Below are 19,818 nucleotides of genomic sequence, written 5' to 3'. Positions count from 1 at the left end.
GAAGAAGATTATAGCTGCTGCGCAGCAATGGGTCGGGTCCGGGCTACTTTTGGGCATATTTAGGCGATTCTGAGCAACAAACAGGAGAATAGGAAGACAGGACAGTTGACCTTAGAATGTTCAATTTGCATCAGTTGAGGATTGAACCCACAACCTCTGGAACCAAAGACCGTTGTCTACCACACTGAGCTAATTGACAAGTGGCAGTGCAACAGTGGCTTCACAAGTTGAGTAAACCATTCACTGTCGCGCAGGCAGATTTGAAACCACAGTAAAAAGAAAAATCAGTTTTTGAGGTAAAATAATGATATGTATTTGTAAAACATCTACTGTGACTCTAAGATGTTAGGAGCCTTCGCACATGGTCCAGTCCAAGCTATTTGGATTTTTAAATTTAGAGACTTGCTGTGATGCCACCATTAGGACAATTGTCTTGTATTTCGTGTTGAGGACAACTGACATTTTGATCTGTCATCATCATCATCATCACCCTTGCTGGGTCTCGAACTCACAACCTCTGACACCAAGAACCAGCTCCTAACTTGCTGAGCTAATTAGCTGGTAGTGAGACCTGCTGTGTAGCTTCATTTATCCACTCAAGTGAGTCAGTGCCCGGGCAGCTGTTGTGAACGCAGATTTCAAAAATGGTCAGAAAATCAGAAATTCTGTTATCTAAACAAAAATCTGTTAATACATAAATTGCATCTAGACAGCAAAACAGCTTGAGGACATGTGACATTTTGATCTGTCATCATCATCATCACCCTTGCTGGGTCTCGAACTCACAACCTCTGACACCAAGAACCAGCTCCTAACTCGCTGAGCTAATTGGCTGGTAGTGAGACCTGCTGTGTAGCTTCATTTATCCACTCAGGTGAGCCAGTGCCCGGGCAGCTGTTGTGATGAAATGGTCAAAAGTCAGAAATTCAGTCATCTAAACAAAAATCTGATAATACATAAATTGCATCTTGACAGCATGGAAATGTTGGTGATTTGTTTTTAATAATAAGTGTTTTGCTTCATAAGAGAAAATCTGATGTTTAAAAATTCCACACTCACATTGACTGCAGTTGTTCCCATGAGAGCAGAATTCAAAATGTTCTCAAAAATTCAGTTTTTGAGATAAAATTCTGATATTTGCCAAACTTCATCAACCATGACTCCAGAATATTGTCATTTTTTTTCAGGAAGTTTGAAAATGTATTTAGCAAGAATTTGATGGTATATGTTTACAGTACTGTTTACAGTCAAATGTTTTCATGCACTGCAGGCTCAATTTTTGCTTAATCAAAAATCCGAGAAACAAGTTTTGTGGAGGACAGTCTGGAGATGCTCTGTAGCAAGTTTGGTGACAATTGAGCAAAAATTGTGGGAGGAGATACATTTTAAAAGTTTTACAGTTATTGAAAAAAACAGAGTGATGGACTTTATAATTTGTAATAAGTTTAAGTGGACAAAAGTTTCAGCAGTATTGAGGCTACATTGTGGTGAAGTTTCAACACTGTAGCATCTACCGTTGGTTTGGTAGGAATTTTTAAAATTTTTTAATTTAAACGCTTATTGTGCCCCCCCTAGGAGGGGGGGGCACATGTCCTTGGAGTTGAGTGAATCTGGCATGGGACTGAACCTTTGTGCAAAGTTTGGTGAGTTTTCGCCCATGGGAAGTATGACTTCCTTGGAAGAAGAAAGAAAGAAAGAAGAAGAAGAAGAAGAAGAAGAAGAATTCCTAGGAATACAATAGTGTCCTGTCAGCTGCGCTGCCCGGACCCTAAAGAAGAATTCCTAGGAATACAATAGTGTCCCGGCAGCTTAGCTGCCCGGACCCTAATAATATAATATAAAATATAATAATGTTTCAAATGAACATAGAGATGTTTAAGCTTCCTGAAATTTTTTTTTTCCAGACAAGGAAAAATGATGTGTGATTTTGGTAAAAACTTGTTATTTTATCTATGTGAAGAAATGAAAAGAATGCCATTTGCAATAAAAAAAATAAAAAAAAGTAGGCTATTAAATAGTTAATTTGCATTTAATGTTAATGGTTCAAAGGATGTCAGGCTGAATGGTCGGCCGACTCGGCCCCCACACATTTTCACCTCATCAAATCTGGCCCTCTTTGCAAAAAGTTTGGACACTCCTGAGTTACAGGAAATACGGTGACAATCTCTACTTCCTGACTAAAACCACTCATAACCTCCAGAGGTGCAGGGCATTATGGGATTGGCTCCACCCCTCTCTGTGCAACCCTATGTGGATCAGTGGTATACGTAATGAATGAAGGATGGTGGGTGGGTTATGATGTCACTCCTACAGGGGGACAGAGTGGGATCATGGCTGTGCTCTTCCTGCTTTTGTTCAGTGGTGTAGTAACAGTTTCCTTAAATGTTCCAAAAACCAAGGAACCTGTGATTGATTTCAGGAAAAATAAGTCCAACCCTATAGCTAGTGTAATTCATGGTGAAGATGTTGACATAGTGGAGTCTTACAAATATCTGGGCACTGTGTTTGACTCCTGTCTCAGATTTGATATTAATACTGAGTCAATTGTTAAAAAAGGGTCAACAAAGAATCCGCTTGCTGAGGAAATTAAAGTCCTTTGATGTGTGGAAGCCCATATTGTGTACAGTGTACATGTCAACTCAACGGTTTGATGGTGAAAGACGAGAAATTGTCTGAACAATATGGTCAAAGTTTGTTTCAAAATCATTGGGGTGCAGTTGACTGATTTAAAGGGATATTTTAACATTTTGACAAATTTGTCCATTTCCATAAACCCTATAGTTTTAGCAGTAGGTTCATTACCTTTAATTGTCGGTGCAAGCTGTTTTTAGAACGGCGGAGCAGAGACGTGAGCTACTCAGCTAACACAACGGAGGCGAACAGTATTTCCATTAGGGTTGGGCGGTATGAGCAAAATCTTATATCACGGTATGAGTCATTTCATATCACGGCAACGGTATATATCACGGTATGTTTTTTTCCCCCTGTAAATTCAATTAATGGCTTAAAATAACCATACTGTCGCATTTGATCATTTTTCTCTTTTATTTTTTAACTTGGATTTCTATTTAAAAAAAACAAAAAAAACAGAAAAAATGCCAGAGCAGTCTTGCTCCAGTTAGTGCAATTATATAAAAAGAAATCACAACATCACAAATTTGCATTTTACAAAAATGCCTACGGTCTGTGCTGTCTACGGCTGTTCAAACAGGTCAAACCGGGAAAATCTAAAAAGTTACTTTAGAGTTCCTAAGGTAGTAGGTAACCTTTACAGTCTATGGTAGTATGGGCTCAAATGTCAACAACTGACGGAAAAACGGTGGTTGGGTAACGGTAGTGAAGTCTCTGTCTTCGTCGTGCTGATGCAACCACGCCAAGCAGTCTGCTGCAGTGCCGGCTCCCCCGTGTGTCGAGGCGGTGTAACTATAGTGACTCAGAGAGATGCCGCAGACATCTGCTCTTTCTCCGGTATAAACGGTATTGCAAAATCTCTACCAGTAGACATTTTATACCGTCACATGGTATAATACCGTCATACCGCCCAACCCTAATTTCCATGTTTCACTCATCAATACACAATCCAATCACTCCAAAACACTCTCATGGACAAGTTGAAACCTGCACATTCACCACTCTATGAGATTATAAAGTATAATTATGTAAAATTATGACACATGAAGCAAATACCATACTCAGAGGCGTAGCGATGATGTAGGAGCCACGACCTGTGGTGGGTTTCCATGGATTCCATTCATGTTTGAAAATGCCTGCTCCAGCTGTTGTGTTACCTGTTGCGTGGGTTTTAATGATCTTCCTTTGTTTGACAAATCAATGATGAAGAAATGCAGGAAACAAAAGACGCCTTCGCCGTGTTCTTGCCCTGATTGATTTATTTCAGGTACGTCGACCCGTTTATTATGACACTGTGTACGTTAGCCCGACAACGTGTGTCGACAAAATAAAACGACTTAATCGTTAAGATGGTGTTGTTACGTATCGTGGGTAATTTCATCTTGCACTACATTCGAAGTCTCCCTCTGACCTCCCTCCGATTTAAGGGGTAGTTTTAAGGGTTGAAAAGCACTGACTGTAGGAACTGAATTGCCCTTCTGGAACAAATAAAGGATTCTGAATCTGAATCTGGATAGGAAATGTCATCACTTCATTGTATCCCTCTGGACATGTGTGTGGTACCTGAAGACCTCCATGGGGGCGAGGACAGTGGCCAGGATGTCAGAGATGCCGTGTAGACCGGTCACTGTGCTCAGAGTGACGGTCAGAGTCCATGAGAAGCGCAGCAGCACGTCCTCCACTATAGCACTGTAGTAATAGGCCTGAGGGAGACAGGACGGACAGGAGGACCACATCAGACACTGCTGTCTCTGCCCCTCCCCCCTGTGCCCCTCCCTGTGTGGACACATACCTTGTGTGGGTAGACTATCTCCTCCCTCAGAAACGTGTTCTCTCCTGCGTTACGGTCGAACAAACCCCAGTCCATCTTCAGATCCCAGACCAGCGTGTAACAGGAGCTGACCAAGAGACAGCTGATGTACAAGTAGAAGAAGATCTGAGCGTCGGTGTGATTCTCAGCTGAGGAGGAGAGAGAGGGAGAGAGAAAGAGCTCCCATTTACATCTTGTATGATCAGACATGGGTGAAATGTTTACACAGATACTCCAGGCCACCTTCACCGTCTCTCTGAAAGCTTTGTGTGACTTTACTGATCAATTCATCTAATCTTTTTTATTTTGTATTCATTTTCAGTCAGTATCTGAGCCTGAACACCTGACATCATCTGAAATACAGAAAACAGTGTATGGCAAACTCAATCTAAAACCTGGATTCCACTTTCCACATCGTCTAAAACAGGAGATGAGAGCTGATCACAAGTAGTCAATGAAGGAACGTGTTCAGACACTTAGAGCTGATCGCTGTGGTTCATGACACTGGTTAATGTTCATGGGAGGAGAGGAACACTAACACTGTATTTATTTTCTCTGCCTACAAGAAGTCCCATCTCAGTATAAGTGTAGGCTAACGCTATGTACACATTATTTACGGTGCATCAACTGGTCGGAGAAAAAACTAACCAGCTCACTCAGTATTCCTCCACGCAGACAAGCTGCGTGATGCACTGTATCCCTCCGCCTCTTCCACATGCCGCTAAGAGTCTGACCCAAACAGCTGATAGGCCGAGTTCATCACCTGTACAGGTGCATCTCAGTAAAGTAGAATATGATGGAGGTTCATCAGCTGATTAGAGTGTGACACCATTAGGTCACAATAGGGAACTTTTACACTATATTCTAATTCTTTGAGATACTGAATTTTAGGATTTCATTAAAGGTGTACAGAAATGTCCGTTTGTCCTGTTTGTCGCGCCGAGTTGTCACGAGCTGCAATACGAGTTTACCCGAGTAAGGAAAACGAATTTGATTGGTCGTTATCGAGCGGGCGGGATATTCAAAGTTTGGGGCCAGACCGAGCTCCGTGTGTGTGTGCGTGTCTCAGACGTTTGAATGACGGATTACGGATCCAATATCAGTGGCTGGTGAATCGTGTACAGGTTGACGTATAATCCGTGCGCCTGCATTATCAGATGCAAAAAAAAAAACACACTTTCATCCCGGATTTACTCAAAAATAGAATTTTGCACAAAGTTTGGCCTACATCGTCTGATAGATGAGTTATTACACTAATTTTATGACCCAGAGTGGGCTCAAATTGAATTTTCTTTTCTGTACACCTTTAAATGTAAACCATAATCATTACAATTAAAAGAAACTAAGACATGATGTTTTTCAGTCTCTGTGTAATGAATCTATTTAATACATAACTTTCACTATTTGAATTGAACTACTGAAATAAATGAACTTTTCCATGATACTCTTAATTTATTGAGATGCACCATGTATCTCTGCCCAGCACTATAAGCTGGTAAGGCTGACTGGAGGAGAGCAGAGAGCTCTCTGCTGCTGATATTATATTTAGGGGCCATTTGTACCTCATACAACCCCTCTTCAAATAAACTCAACTATCCCTTTAAGTTGTGTCTCTAATGAAGCCTGGGTGTTGTGTATATTCCAGTAAAGCCTGATCCTGAACATGACCTGTATGGCACTTGGGTCTCTACCTTTGTGTGTGCTGTAGAGAGCAGCAAAGGTGACCACAAAGAAAGAAGTGGAATATTTCCCGGCGTTGACCAGGTGAGGAAAGGCGCGCTTGGTGTCCCGGTAACGGCGCAGACACTGGACGAAGCGGAACCAGGCAGGAAGACACTGGATGACGGCCCGGACGCCGTAGGAGTAGGAGTTACAAACGTCTGCGCCTGTGGAAAACAACAGCACACAGGTGAGTGTGGGTCTGTGGTCACGGGTTAAATTGTAGTGTAGACAGGACATGCAGCAGTCCAAAACATCCAACACATTCAAATAAATAAATATATACACAATATACACAAATATACCCTAATCCGTAAAAGTGCTCCAGTGCAAAGGTAAAAAGGCTTCATTCCTCTGTCTCACCGCCGCTGTTGATGAGTCCGTTCCGATCGGCCCAGTCCAGTTCAAAGCTGTAGAAACAGATCATGTACTCCAGGTCCATCAGAACCACCCCCAAAGAGTTCAGCTGGTCGGCCAGCCAGAAGTCCGCGAAGCCGACGCGATGGAACGGAGCCGTCACCACTCGAAACTGTGGAGGGAGACCAAGTGAGGAAGATGAGTGTCTCTGCACTGTAACTCGGGGAGGGTGAGTGATTCAAATTCACTGTGAGGCAAGTACTTTTTTATTCATAGCTACAATCTTCTCTGCACTGTGGGAAAGTATCAACATTAAAAAAAGATGTCTAAAGACTGAGGGGCTGCAGCTTCTAGTGTCTGTTTCATTGGCTGATGTCATATCCTCTGTGATCAGGTGTCTATGCTAGGTTTGTCTGTGTTCAGTCCTCCAGTGCCCATAGCAAACAAGTGTAAATACACAATCCAACAACTCCAAAACATCCTGGTGGACAAGTTGTGACTTGCACATTCACCACGCTATTAGAAAATAATGGAACATTAGGAGACAGAGTTGTTTTCGAGGCAAATGCAGCCGGAACTACAATCCAGACACGGCTGCTGGATGGAGTGATTTCAAAAGCGCAAGTAGTTCTGAGTATTTGCTTCATGTGTCGTAATGTTACATAATTATACATGATTATTTCATAGCGTGGTGAATGTGCAGGTCACAACTCGTCCACCAGAGCGTTTTGAAGTTGTTGGATTGTGTATTTGATGAGTTTGATGAGGGACAGGGGACCTGTACCATTCACGCCCATTGTCTTTGCTGAGCAGCTCACGTCTCTGCCCCGCTGATCTCAAAACAACATGCACCGATAAGTTAAAGTAATGAACCTTCTGCTCTCACTATAGCTATTTCGGCAATTGGAGAATTTGCCCAAAATGTTGAACTATCCCTTTAATACAATCTCCCTCTTTAGGGAAATTTCAACATTTTCGTGATATGCATAATAAAGACTATGATTAACTTCAAAAAGCAAACAGCATGAAGCCTGGATGAGTGGGTGGAGTTACCAGCAGCTTGAGCAGCCAGAAGCGAGACTTGTAGTAACAGGTCTTGAAGGGGTTGATGAGGAAGAGGAAGAAGAGGCCGTACAGAGCCAGAGGGTTGGCCTGCATCGGTACCAGGAGGCTGTCGCTGAAGAGACAGGACAGCAGGCTGACACACCACAGCACCCCCAGCATCCCTGCAATCTGGACACACACACACACACACACAGGGAGTGTTGTTATGGTGCCGAGTGCCGACAGGTAGAAAACACTTTCACTGTAATTCCAGCTGTTACAGATATTTGTTACGTTGGTTTTGCAACAGTTTTGCATTTGTGTGCACAACTCTGTGTGTGTGTGTGTGTGCGCGCGTGTGTGTGCTCAGACCTCAAACAGATGTTGATGTGACAGGTTGTTTCTGGGGTTGAGTTCAAATATGAGCACATGGTTAACTCCTGCCTGCCTCCAGCCGTAGGTGTTGATGCCTGGAAGACAGACAGACAGACAGTCAAACAAATTGTGTGTGTGTGTGTGTGTGTGTGTGTGTGTGTGTGTGTGCGCACATGCACATACCTAACAGGAACAGGAATTCTATCAAGAGAAACCCTCCTCTGTAGATCCTGACCATAGGCCAAACGTCATCTGCACTGCGGATCACCACTGCTCCTGAAGACAGGGAGAGAGAGAGAGAGACAAAGACACATGTAAAGTAATGTGTACTGATTCAGACGGCTCCTCTCTCCTCGCTGCCGGACACAGAGATACAGAAGATCCTTTGTAGCTAGAGCCATCAGAGCTTTTTAATTCTTTGAGCTGCCAGACTAATGGATTTCCCTTTGGGGATTCATGAAGTCATTGGTACCGTATTGTATCGTAATGACATGAAAACAACTAGATAACTGAAGTTATCAAAGATGACTCACAGATGATTAAACGTTTCAGATCTAGGAATCTCACAATATCATTGGATGCTTATGTGTGTGAGAGTGTTTGTGTATTACCTGTAATGACCACAGTCACTATTAACACAAGAAAAACTCCGCAGTAAAGTCCAACACGAAACGTTGTCCAAGCAGGAGCAGGCTGCAGGAAGAGAGAGACACGGTGTCAACAACATGTTACGATGAGGACATGATGGAGAAATAATGAAGACACTAATAAGATCAGATAAAGACTTGATGAAGACATGATGAATAAAATGAAAATATCATCGAAACATGATGAAGACATTCATAGGAGGACAACAGGATGGACAAGATGAAGACATTAATAGGATCTGATGAAGACATGATGAAGACATTCTTCAGAGGACAATGAGGTGGACGAGATGAAGCGACATGACAGAAAAGGTTTGGCCTGGTTTTGAAATGAAAACAATATAAAACTAACATCTAGTGATGATCTCAGAGCAGCCGTGATGCCTGGCAACACGTCAACGCTCTGACCAATCAGAGCTCAGCAACCATGAGTACATTACTACACTGATCATTACTTATGGGTGGGAGCACATCATCCAAACACAGCTGCACTCAGCTCATTGTGGCCTCAGTGTGTGAGGACATGCTGCTGCTGCTGCTCTGCTCTTTATTTCAGATCTAATACCATGTCATTGTTTTGGCAGCAATGTGAACTCAGCATTAGTTAGTGTAAACATTCAATCTGAGCATTCAGTGTTTTAGAAGAGAGAGAGGAAAAGAGACGGGGATAGAATAAAAAGTACAACAAAACGGAGAATAATGAGACCTGTAAACATCTTTTGGTTGAGTTTTGTGTGTGTCAGGGATTATAGTTCACTAAAATTAAGACTAAAACTAAAACTAGCTCTGAAAACATTATTTAGTAAAGTGAAATAAAAATAAGTTTTTCCAAAATCAAGAACTAAATAAAAACTACAATGAACAATGTAAAAAAAACTAAAGTTCAGTCAGATAACATCAGTTGTAGTTTTCTGTGTGTGTGTGTGTGTGTGTGTGTGTGTGTGTGTGTATGTGTCTGACCTGTGCAGCTCCTAGAGGAGGCACTCGCAGCCTCTTCATGGCCCTCTGTCTGTCACCACCTTCCAGCTCTGTTGTGACCAGTGCCTGAAACACACAGAGGTTTGAGTGTCACCCTCCTCCTCACTGATGAAGCACGGTGTGTGGAGGACACCGTCCATGTCCTCCATGGTCTTATTGAGTCATGTCAGTGTGTGTGTCTGTGTACCTCGGTCTCAGAGATGAGCTGTGTGATTTTCTTGCAGGTGTAAAACGGAGCCACCTCGACGTGGGCCACCCTCCAGTCGGCCCCCCTCGACGTCTCCAGGATCTTATCATGCTTCTTCAGGATCTTCCTGAAACCTGTGAAATTCAGGTTCTACACAGAAGCAGAGGAAGAGAGGAGTCAGATGTGATCAGACAGACACGATGATGTAACAGTGTTCAATGTGGGCTTCATTCACCACAGTGACCAGACACCTTGTGATCTCAACCTGAGCGGCTGTGGATCAGGAAGTGGAGCAGGTGGTCCACTGACCTGAGGGTGAGCTGCCCTCTCTGTCTGTATGTCAGTAGGTGTGTTTCCATTAACCCCTAGAAATGCGCAAAACCTAAATATCGCAATAAAAAACTGGTGATGGAAGCACTAAAACATTTTTCCCTCTCATGAGGTGGTTTTTCAGACGTATCGATATAAAGTGTATTGCTAAAATGTTATGGAAACACTTGTTTCGGTTTGAGAACATCACACAGCATGAATGTATCATCCTGACATTTTGTATCCATAGTTGGTCTGTGAAATCCTTTATCACAATCCTCTCCCAGAAATCCCTTATTCACGGCTGCCGCCACACATAAAATATATAATATATACATAAGGGCTTCGTCTTTGAGCAATCGAGCGCTGCTTCGTTTTCTGTTAAAAATGCTAGTGCTATTCCCCTCTGAGTCCGGGGTCTGTAGGTTGACCTACTAAACTAAAATGGACTCGAATGCCGAAGCCGAATGATTATTATCAGAATGAGCCGGGCAGCGGTCGGAGATGACATCATCCAGGTCAGAGGTCAGTAGGTCAACCTACAGACCCCAGATGTTGATAACAGATAACCCCGGACTCAGAGGGGAATAGCACTAGCGTATCATAACAAAATATTGGTGTATTTTATGCTAGAAATAAGGTCCAGATTGTAAAAAACGGTAATTATCCTTGAAGGCATATGGTAGGCAGTGGGTAGAGCAGGCGCCCCATGTGCAGAGGCTACAGTCTCTCTGCAGCCATCATTCCTTGTCTCTCTCAGTTAAAAGCAAAAAGCCCCAAAAATATACTTAAAATAAAATAAAAAAACAAAAAAAAACTAAATCAACAATAAATATTTGCTGGGTTCCTGATGTTGAACCAGAGGTTGAATGAAACTGTGATCCTGACATCCCTATTGGTGTTTCCCTGCGCTGTGACGGTGTGTGTGCATGTGCATGTGCACCTGGTAGTTCTGCAGCAGTATGAGGCTGAGGTAGAACTCGGAGAAGGCCAGCTGCAGGTCCTTGATGTTCCTGTGTTTGCATCGCTCCTGCTGCGACAGGGCGAACACCGTCTTCCTCCTCCTCAGGCCCTGCGCGTTCACCGTGCTCTCCCTCTGGGCGTCCAGCGACGACTGCAGCTCGTTCTGCAGCGTGGCGAATCGACGCTGAGCCTCGGCCAGCTTCTCTGTGGGGGAGGGAGGAAACGGAGGTCAGCTGGTTCACAGATGTTTCTAGACCAGGGGTGTGGCACACTCATTGCAGTTCAGGGGCCACATACAGCACCATGTGATCTCAAGTGGGCCGGAGCAGTCAAATAACAGCATTATGATCTAGAAATAAGAACAACTCAAAATGTTCCCTTGCTTTAACGCAAAGAAGCACAAGTACATTATTATGGTGTTTACAGATGCACTAATATTTCAGTAAACCCACTTCACTATAGTCTATGTGACACAGGTATGAACAGTAAAGCATTAAGCATTAAGACTGCACCACTGATTGGAATGCCACTGAATGTCGGAGCTCCTGCTCGGGAAACTATCTCGACTGCTTCGACACCGTCAATGATAAAACAATTTTTAAAGCCCAAATAACTTTAAACATTATGAAATACACAATATTTACTTATGTTTACAGATTACATGTAATGGATAATAATAATTAATTCCTTTTGGGAATAATAAAGTAATTCCTATCTTATCTTACCTTCCGGAGTTGTAAATTGATGTTGCTGTTGTTGTCTTTGATTTGAAATGATCTATTTTCATGATTTTAAAATGCTTCTTTTGTATTGTGTTTGTGTCCTTTGTCATGTGTTAATGCTGGATGTGAAGCACTCTGAATGCCTTATGGCTGAAACCTGCTACATGCTTTTTTTCCCTTTTAAACATTTTCTAATTGATATTACTTTTTTGTTGTTGTTTTAGTTTTATTTACTTTTCCTTTCGTTCCATTACTCTCTTGATATTTGTGTCATGACATTATTACTCAAATTATTAATTTTATCATCAGTAACATCATTTATTATTCTTGTGAGTATTGTAGTATTATTTAGTATATGTACACATGAGAGGGTTTTTTTTTGTGTATGTGCATGTATGATATAAAAAAAATTTTGAAAAAAAAGAAAGAAAAAAGAAACACGCTACATGTTGCCTTGCCTCGTTGCGTCAATGAAGAATTTGCTATTCTGAATATTTAGCCTGTAATCACGCAAATATTACAGCCTTTATTGTATAGACTACCAAATGTATCGTTCCTGGTTTATGAACATCTTCTAACCAGGTGGTTAGCTGCCATGTTCTTTACTTATTCTGACGTGGTGCGCCTGGAGCGCTTTGAAGACACAAATCTGAGTTTTCAACTGGGACAATCTGAGTTGCGAGTGGTCTGGAATGCAGCATACTTCGTACTTTAAAATTGATACTAAATTTAAATAGGAGCCAGTGGATGATGTGTCCTGCTGCATTCTGGACAGTGTGGAGACTGCTGTCGTCCACTCAGTCTATAGTGTGTCTGTTGTAGAGTGAGTGTATATGACAGGAGAGATAAAGATTAGTAATCATATGTTAGAATAAATCTATATGTATATAAATATAATAATATATTAGAATAAATCCAGTTAAATAACTCATAAATTAACTTACTGTATATATTATAATGACTAGATAACCTGATAAATAATTTATGAATAAGGGGTGGGAGTAAATAAGTTTTACTTCTTCCCACTCCTTTTCGGATATGAAACAAACAAAACAAAACAAAACAAAACAAAAACAAAAAAATCAAATTACCTTTATTTTTCAATTATTTTCTTTTATTTTTTTTATTATATATATATATATTTCTTTTTTTGTTCATATGTTGTTTTTGCAAAGTTTTTATATGTTATGTCTGTCCATTTCTGTATTATGTTTTATTTCTTTTAACATGTCCAAAATAAACTTAAACCAACTAACTAACTAACTAACTAACTGTGTGGTGTTTACCAGAGTAGAAGGTGTTGATCTTGGCCAGCTCTTTCTCACACGTCTGGAAGAACTTCTCCTCGAACTTGGCGTAATACCTCTTGACTGTGTCCTCGTCCGTGACTGCAGGAAGACAAGACACGAGGAGTTAGACCAGAGAAGGACTGTCACCACAGACCTCATGTCATGATGCTACATTTCACCTACTGTATGCTGGATTATACAACTTCACTCCTTGTGTTGTTGCACAGATAGAAGCTGCAGTTTAATGGCAGGTACAGTTTGTATCACACTGGTTTAGCAGATAGAGTGAGAGATGCTGTGGTGTGACCAGCAGGTGGAGCACTGACACAGCAGCTGCCTGTAACTCTGACCACTCTACAAGTCCATGTGTTTCTGTCAGCACTGACATCTGATATTTAGAGAAAATATATTTTTAACATGATTTAATGATATTTGGTCTTCAAACACTTTAACCAGAGATATGTCATTAAAATACAACTTATTGACTTACATTCATCACTGCACATCTGTACACACACGGGGCAAAGCTAATTATGCATAATGCTGTTTTTATTTTATAAAACACGCTATACAAATAAGGTCTAAATAACAACATAATTATTATTTTCATTATAATTTTTAAAAATGCAAAGGCAGATTCTGCATACACTCATTTCTTTATGAGAAGTTGGTCAGAACTAGACATCCATCTGTTTGACTCAATAAAACACTGATAAACCTACTTGTGTTTTTATGTTTGTGTTGTAACACATTGTGCTCCTCTATGATGCTGCAGTCAACAACTTATTTCTGTCTCCATGAATACCCTTCATTATGCCACACTGACTTATTTACAGGCCCATCTCTTGGTCCTCACTCAGGTCTGCAGTCCCGTCCTCTTTTAGATCCCACAGGGAAACAGAGGACTGAGCATGTTTTTGAAATATAAATATAACATAAATAAACAGCTGATGTGCCAGATGTGACCGGAGAATGATCTTGATATTAAAAGTTAAATGTACTTGTTTGTTTCGGTTCAGCTCTAAACACCGCGTCAGATGCTTTTAGTTGAGTTTTCCAGGAACACAGTCCTGTAATTTCCATCACTTTTGATCTCAACTATTTAAGCAGTCATGGCGGGACAGATTCTGGTAAACTGTAATTGAACAGTGGACATGGAGAACCTGTGTGTGTGTGCGACCACTAACGTGTAGCCGTCGTCACGTCAACCAGCAGCCAGACAACAGGCCGGGGGCAGGTGGTTTTGAGTCAGGCTGATTCACTGTGTTTCAGTCTGGCTGCTTTTAGACAAGACACCAAATTAACTCAATTGGAGAGTCCCAGCCCTCCCCCACTCCCCTCCTCCCCCACTCCCCCTCCCTCACACACAAACAGCCACCACAGTCAGACTACAGTAATCTCCTGATCCCTTTTTGTCCTTATTCTGCTCTTTTCTCTCTGTCTCAGCTGGTGTCATCATGATTATTATCATTACAGTCATTATGACATGTCTGTCTCTCAGTAATAAGCCCGGCCTTTCCACGTGACAATTGATGTTTTTGGGGCAATTTCTCAGCAACACCCTGCTCCACTCTCACACAGAGGCTCTTCAACAGCAGTCGGACAAGAACATCGTCTGCTGTTTAAAGGAGGACGGCTGCTTTTATCTGTCCAGGGTTTTTATTATTTTGCAAAAACATATCATTTAAAATAATATTAATTAGTGTGACTGCTGAGCAGTCACACTATTGTTCTTCTGTTTGGCCATTTTCTTCCGCCTTTTTACGGTCTTCTTCTAGTCCTTCATACTTTGTGCTATTTCAAACGTGCAGCTTTTTCTGGACTTTATTGGCATTACTTTTCTCTTTTTAACTCTTTATACTTTTTAAAATATTTAACTTTTTCTGATTTTTTTCAGCTTTATAATGGGTGTGTATTGCGTCTAACGAGCAGAGCCAGAGTGGTGTCAGAGTGGATAGAGGCAAAAAAACATTCGAGTTTTTCTGGCTAAACTGTCAGCACGGCCACAAATTAAACTCTAGACAAATTATTTTCTCCAGTTTTGTAGCCACACTTGTCTTCTGGCTAAAATTCTGGTCAAAAATGCAAAGAGACTTAGATAATAATTTTAAATATTTTTTAAATGCAGCCAGGGAGCTCTCTGCTCTCATTCAGCTCAATGTATTTTTTTCACATCAGCAGGAGAAGGAGCTCAACTTTGTAACTTGCTGTTAAGTGCTTTTTAATTCATTTTAATTCAGTAGTGTAGGGGGTAGGGTGGTGCTTCCCAAACCCAAGGTCACTGGTTCGAATCCAAGGGAAGAACTCTTGTTATGTTATGTTGAATTCTGCTCTCCTCCACCGCCTTCAATTGGTTAAAGGTGTTTGTTATCTCCTTGATTACTCATACCAGTTTGCAGCACATCATCACATTACAATGAATGACATCAGTCTTGAAAGCAGTGTGCTCTCTGTAGCCGAGTGGCAGAGTAAAGGTTAAGTGATCATATGGTCATGGGTTCGATTCCTGCCTCAGTCATTTCACATCATTGCTTGACTTTTGATTCCAATTATTCAGCTGTCATTGGACAGTCTTTGATTCCTCATAGTATAAAGCTCATTGTAACTCAGGTTCTCTGTGGCCATATGGTTAGTGTGTTAGGTGTTGTGCTATTTCAACAATTCATATATCAAAACGTGCAGCTTTTTTTTAACTTTATCGGCATTACTTTTCTCTTTTTAACTATTTATACTTTTTAAAATATTTAACTTTTTCTGCCACGATTCCTTACTTTTTTTTTTAAGCAGAAGCCAGTGATTCTCTTATCAAAGGTTTTCTTTACCCCTCAAATACTGTCTCTGTCTGTAGCCTAGTGGTTAGCTTGTTGGTCTGGAGACCTGAAGGTTGCTGGTTCAAATCTTGCCTCAACAACAATTATAGTGCATTATTTCCCCAGTTGTCCTCTGTTGACTTTTGATAACTTGCTTCATGTTGAAACTGCTGCTCTCAGCCTGAAATTCACAGAAATTTTCATTCTAAGTCATTCAAGCTTGACTCTCAAGCTTTCTTGGTGTTAACTGTGTGTGCACCGTGGCCTAGAGGCAGAGTGGAAGTCTAATGACCATGAGGTTGTGGGTTCGATTCTGACCTTGGTAAAAAATTTGTATGGTGATCACTGCTTGCACTATTTGCTAATTCTGCAACAGCGTTCAGTTGCTATCAGCAGTCACACCATTTCCATTCTTGGAAATGCTTTTTCTAGTTATTACTATGATTGGGATGTGCGAGGGAGAGGTATGAAACCAGAAAGGGCTTACATGAAAACCTCACCCATGAAGAATATCATCAAAAAACAAATTTGTTACAAATAAAGGCAGAAAAAATAAGGAACAATTAAATGATCAGAAAAATGACATTATACAGTAAATACTGTAGGTTTGGATATTGTTAAAGGGATAGTTCAACATTTTGGCAAATTGGCCCATTGCCATAATCCCTATAGTCATAACAGTAGGTTCGTCGGTGTAAGCTATTTTTAGAACGGCGGAGCGGAGCGGCAGGCTGCTCAGGGCTACGCTATGGAGGCTAAGGGAATTTCTTGGTTTCCCCTCATCAAACTCATCAAATACACAATCCAACAACTCAAAAACGCTGTCATGGACAAGTTGTGAGCTGCACATTCACCACGCTATGAGATAATAACAGAACGTTACCAGACAGAGTTGTTTTAGAGGTAAATTCATACAAAACCGCTGATGCGCGTTGCGTTCAGGGACAGTTTTTCAGCAGGCAGTCTCTGTATTTACCCTATATTTACCTCGAAAACGGCTCCGTTTCGTAATGTTCCATTATTATCTCATAGCGTGGTGTGCAGGTCACAACTTGTCCACAAAAGCATTTTGGAGTTTTGGGTTTTGTATTTGATGAGTTTGATGAGGGAAACCAAGAAATTCCTTTAGCCTCCATAGCATAGCTCTGAGCAGCCTGCTGCTCCGCTCCGCCGTTCTAAAAATAGCTTACAACGACAAATAAAGTTAACGAACCTACAGTACTGCTATGACTATAGCAATTATGGCAATGGGCCAATTTGCCAAAATGTTGAACTATCCCTTTAATGTGTGGGAGGTGGGACATGGGTGTCTCATCTGTGATGCTCAGGACATCAAAACACCTGAATCACCTTCTCATGGTTGTTTCCTGCACCAACCAGACAAGTTAAAGGTACAGTCTGTAGGTTTGTTCATTGCAGTTTGTAAACTCAACATTCAATTTGGGCCCCTCCTCTCAGGCTCACAGCTCATGTCCCCCGGCCCTGACAGCTCAGTCAGGACTGACCTACAGTAGCATGCAAAGGTTTGGGCACCTTCCAACTGTCTGTTAATGTGAACAGTTCATCAAGTGGAAGTTGAAATGATCTCCAATAAAGACATTGGGCTCTATTTTCGTAAACTAGCGCAGGCGCAGCGGATCAGGCCTGCGCCTCGCCTTCGCTTCGCCAACGAGGCGTGTCCACGAGCAGTTTGCAATTTTCCTTCGAAGCGCAGCGGGGCGCATCCCGCCTACTTCCCTCCCACCGGTGCAAATGGCATAGAGGGAGGAGAGAAGGCGTGGAGTGGGTTTGCCACAGCCGAGTCAGATCTTCACCAATCAAATGAGCTCCTCTCCTCGCCTTTAATCCGCCGCGCGCGCGAGGCGCACGTTTGATTTCACCGTGGAAGAGGGAGGCGATTGACTTGGTGCGCACACGTCACCAAGACCTCACAGGCAGGTTTCCACAGTTCCAGGCACATTTAAATGGAATTAATAATCACAATAACCACTATTTATTCGAACTATCTGAATCAGCACATACACGTTTATCTATATCGATTGTCCCGTCACACTGATGACAGATCAAAGGCTGTCGGCATGCGTAATGGAAACTCAGCCTGACTGAATTAACACAGATGAAAGATGAGGATGGATTACTGCTGTGTTGACACTACACACTGTGCCGTTGCGATGATCTGCTATATTTATTTATTTACTTATTGATTTATTGAGCCGCATCGTCACGCGACCATAACAAATAAAACTGAAAACAAATAAACTATCATCTCTCACAGCAAGTGAGACGGGAGGAAACTGATGTTCTGGTCCGGTCCAAGCTGGCAGTGTCCGGTCGCGCGAACAGACGTCACGGGCTGATGATGCAAAAGTAGTCTGGGAGGGAGGAGGTTATGATGTTATCCAGGTTTGCTCTGACATATTGAGAGCTGTTGCCCAGTAAAAAAAAACAAACAAACAAAACAAAACACACACACACCTTTTCCATTAATAAAGACACTCATATTTAGTAACCTACTATTTAAACCTGTGTGCACAGATCACAACATAAACAAACAGCTGTGCGTAAAGGAGGCATCATGGAGCATCTCTCTTTTTCTTTTTTCTTTAGAATTTACCTGAGATGGGAGATGTGAATATCTGCTCACTATCTGATGCCGCGGCTGATTGTGGTTTGCTGTGAGAGATGATAGTTTATTTGTTTTCAGTTTTATTTGTTATGGTCGCGTGACGATGCAGCCGCTCGCTAATAAATCAATAAGTAAATAAATAAATATAGGATCATCGCAACGGCACAGTGTGTAGTGTCCACACCTGCTCTTGGGACATCCACGGCTGCTTTTTTGTCCCAGTCCCTCCCTGGTTTCATCTGTGTCCATTCAGTCAGGCTGAGTTTCCATTACGCATGCCGACAGCCTTTGATCTGTCATCAGTGTGACGGGACAATCTATATAGATATAGGTGTATGTGCTGATTCAGATACAATAAATAGGGGTTATTGTGATTATTATTATTATTATTATTATTAATTGCATTTAAATGTGCCTGGAACTGTGGAAATCTGCCTGTGAGGTCTTGGTGACGTGTGCGCACTGCGCGCTGGGCAGTCAAAATACCAGTCCGCTGGCTGCGCTGCGCCTTGCTCTGAGAGTAGACCAGGTTGGAGCTGGCGAGCTTTCGGCGCACTCTCCGCGCGGTCTATCGGCAACAAATTGTCACTGCGCCAAGGTGAATCTGTCGACACCTCCCCCTGCTGCGCGACCACTCCCATCTCGGCGAGGAAAATGCCACTGCGCCAGCTGCGCCAGGGCTCGCCTCGCTGCGCCCCCCTGAGTTGCGCCAGGAAAATAGGGCCCATATAGTTAAACATGAAACACTCTTTAGCAATATTTCAATCAATATCAGTGTATTCTTTTAGTTTTCTACAGTTTGAAAGGTGAAAAGGGGAAACAAAGCAGCAGCCAGCAAAATAATGGGAAACACAGGAGACTTGAGCTCTCAGATAACTTTGACCAGGGTATCAGACAAGATATTGCATACACGTTTACATGCACAGCTTAATCGAGCGCTCAAAATTCGATTTTGGCGTCTAATCAAACTTCTGTCCTTGTCCAAGTTTACATGTTTGGTATTTTGACCAAAGCATGTCACAGACACCTGGGGACTATTTTAATTTGTGAAAAAATGGCAGGTGAAAATGGGATGAACCTCAAAAACTGCTCATGTCAGTGATTGGAATAAAGACATTATGAAATAACGGTGTTACTAACACCGCTACTTTTTTCAGTAACTAGCATTCAAAAAAGTTACTGTTTCCCCGTTATAACGCCGTTACTGAAACTAAAATGCACCATTACTTGACTCAAGAAGTCCGGTCACAAAATAATACATCTGTTAAAGTGTATGTCATATACACTTTTTTTTTCCGTTCATCAACTAGTCGGAAAAAAGCTGGAACACACTGAGGAGGAGGAGGAATAC

General features: G+C 41.8%; 1 protein-coding gene across 1 annotated transcript in view; it reads right to left on the bottom strand.

Moving 5' to 3' along the window:
• LOC311000501 (xenotropic and polytropic retrovirus receptor 1 homolog) overlaps nt 1-19,818 on the bottom strand; it is a 60,853-nt gene that overhangs the window by 6,309 nt on the left and 34,726 nt on the right. The window contains exons 3-14 of the mRNA XM_083991231.1: nt 13,029-13,130; nt 11,001-11,224; nt 9,749-9,898; nt 9,544-9,627; nt 8,548-8,629; nt 8,120-8,212; nt 7,934-8,031; nt 7,571-7,750; nt 6,524-6,689; nt 6,133-6,327; nt 4,424-4,590; nt 4,195-4,334 (exon numbers count right to left, since the gene is read on the bottom strand). Coding sequence (XP_083847357.1) covers nt 4,195-4,334; nt 4,424-4,590; nt 6,133-6,327; nt 6,524-6,689; nt 7,571-7,750; nt 7,934-8,031; nt 8,120-8,212; nt 8,548-8,629; nt 9,544-9,627; nt 9,749-9,898; nt 11,001-11,224; nt 13,029-13,130 — 1,681 coding nt within the window. The remainder of the gene's footprint in view (nt 1-4,194; nt 4,335-4,423; nt 4,591-6,132; nt 6,328-6,523; nt 6,690-7,570; nt 7,751-7,933; nt 8,032-8,119; nt 8,213-8,547; nt 8,630-9,543; nt 9,628-9,748; nt 9,899-11,000; nt 11,225-13,028; nt 13,131-19,818) is intronic.

This window comes from Trachurus trachurus (genome assembly GCF_905171665.1).
Source record: "Trachurus trachurus genome assembly, chromosome: 17".
Lineage (NCBI taxonomy): Eukaryota > Metazoa > Chordata > Actinopteri > Carangiformes > Carangidae > Trachurus > Trachurus trachurus.
This window is presented reverse-complemented; position numbering and strand designations above follow the sequence as displayed.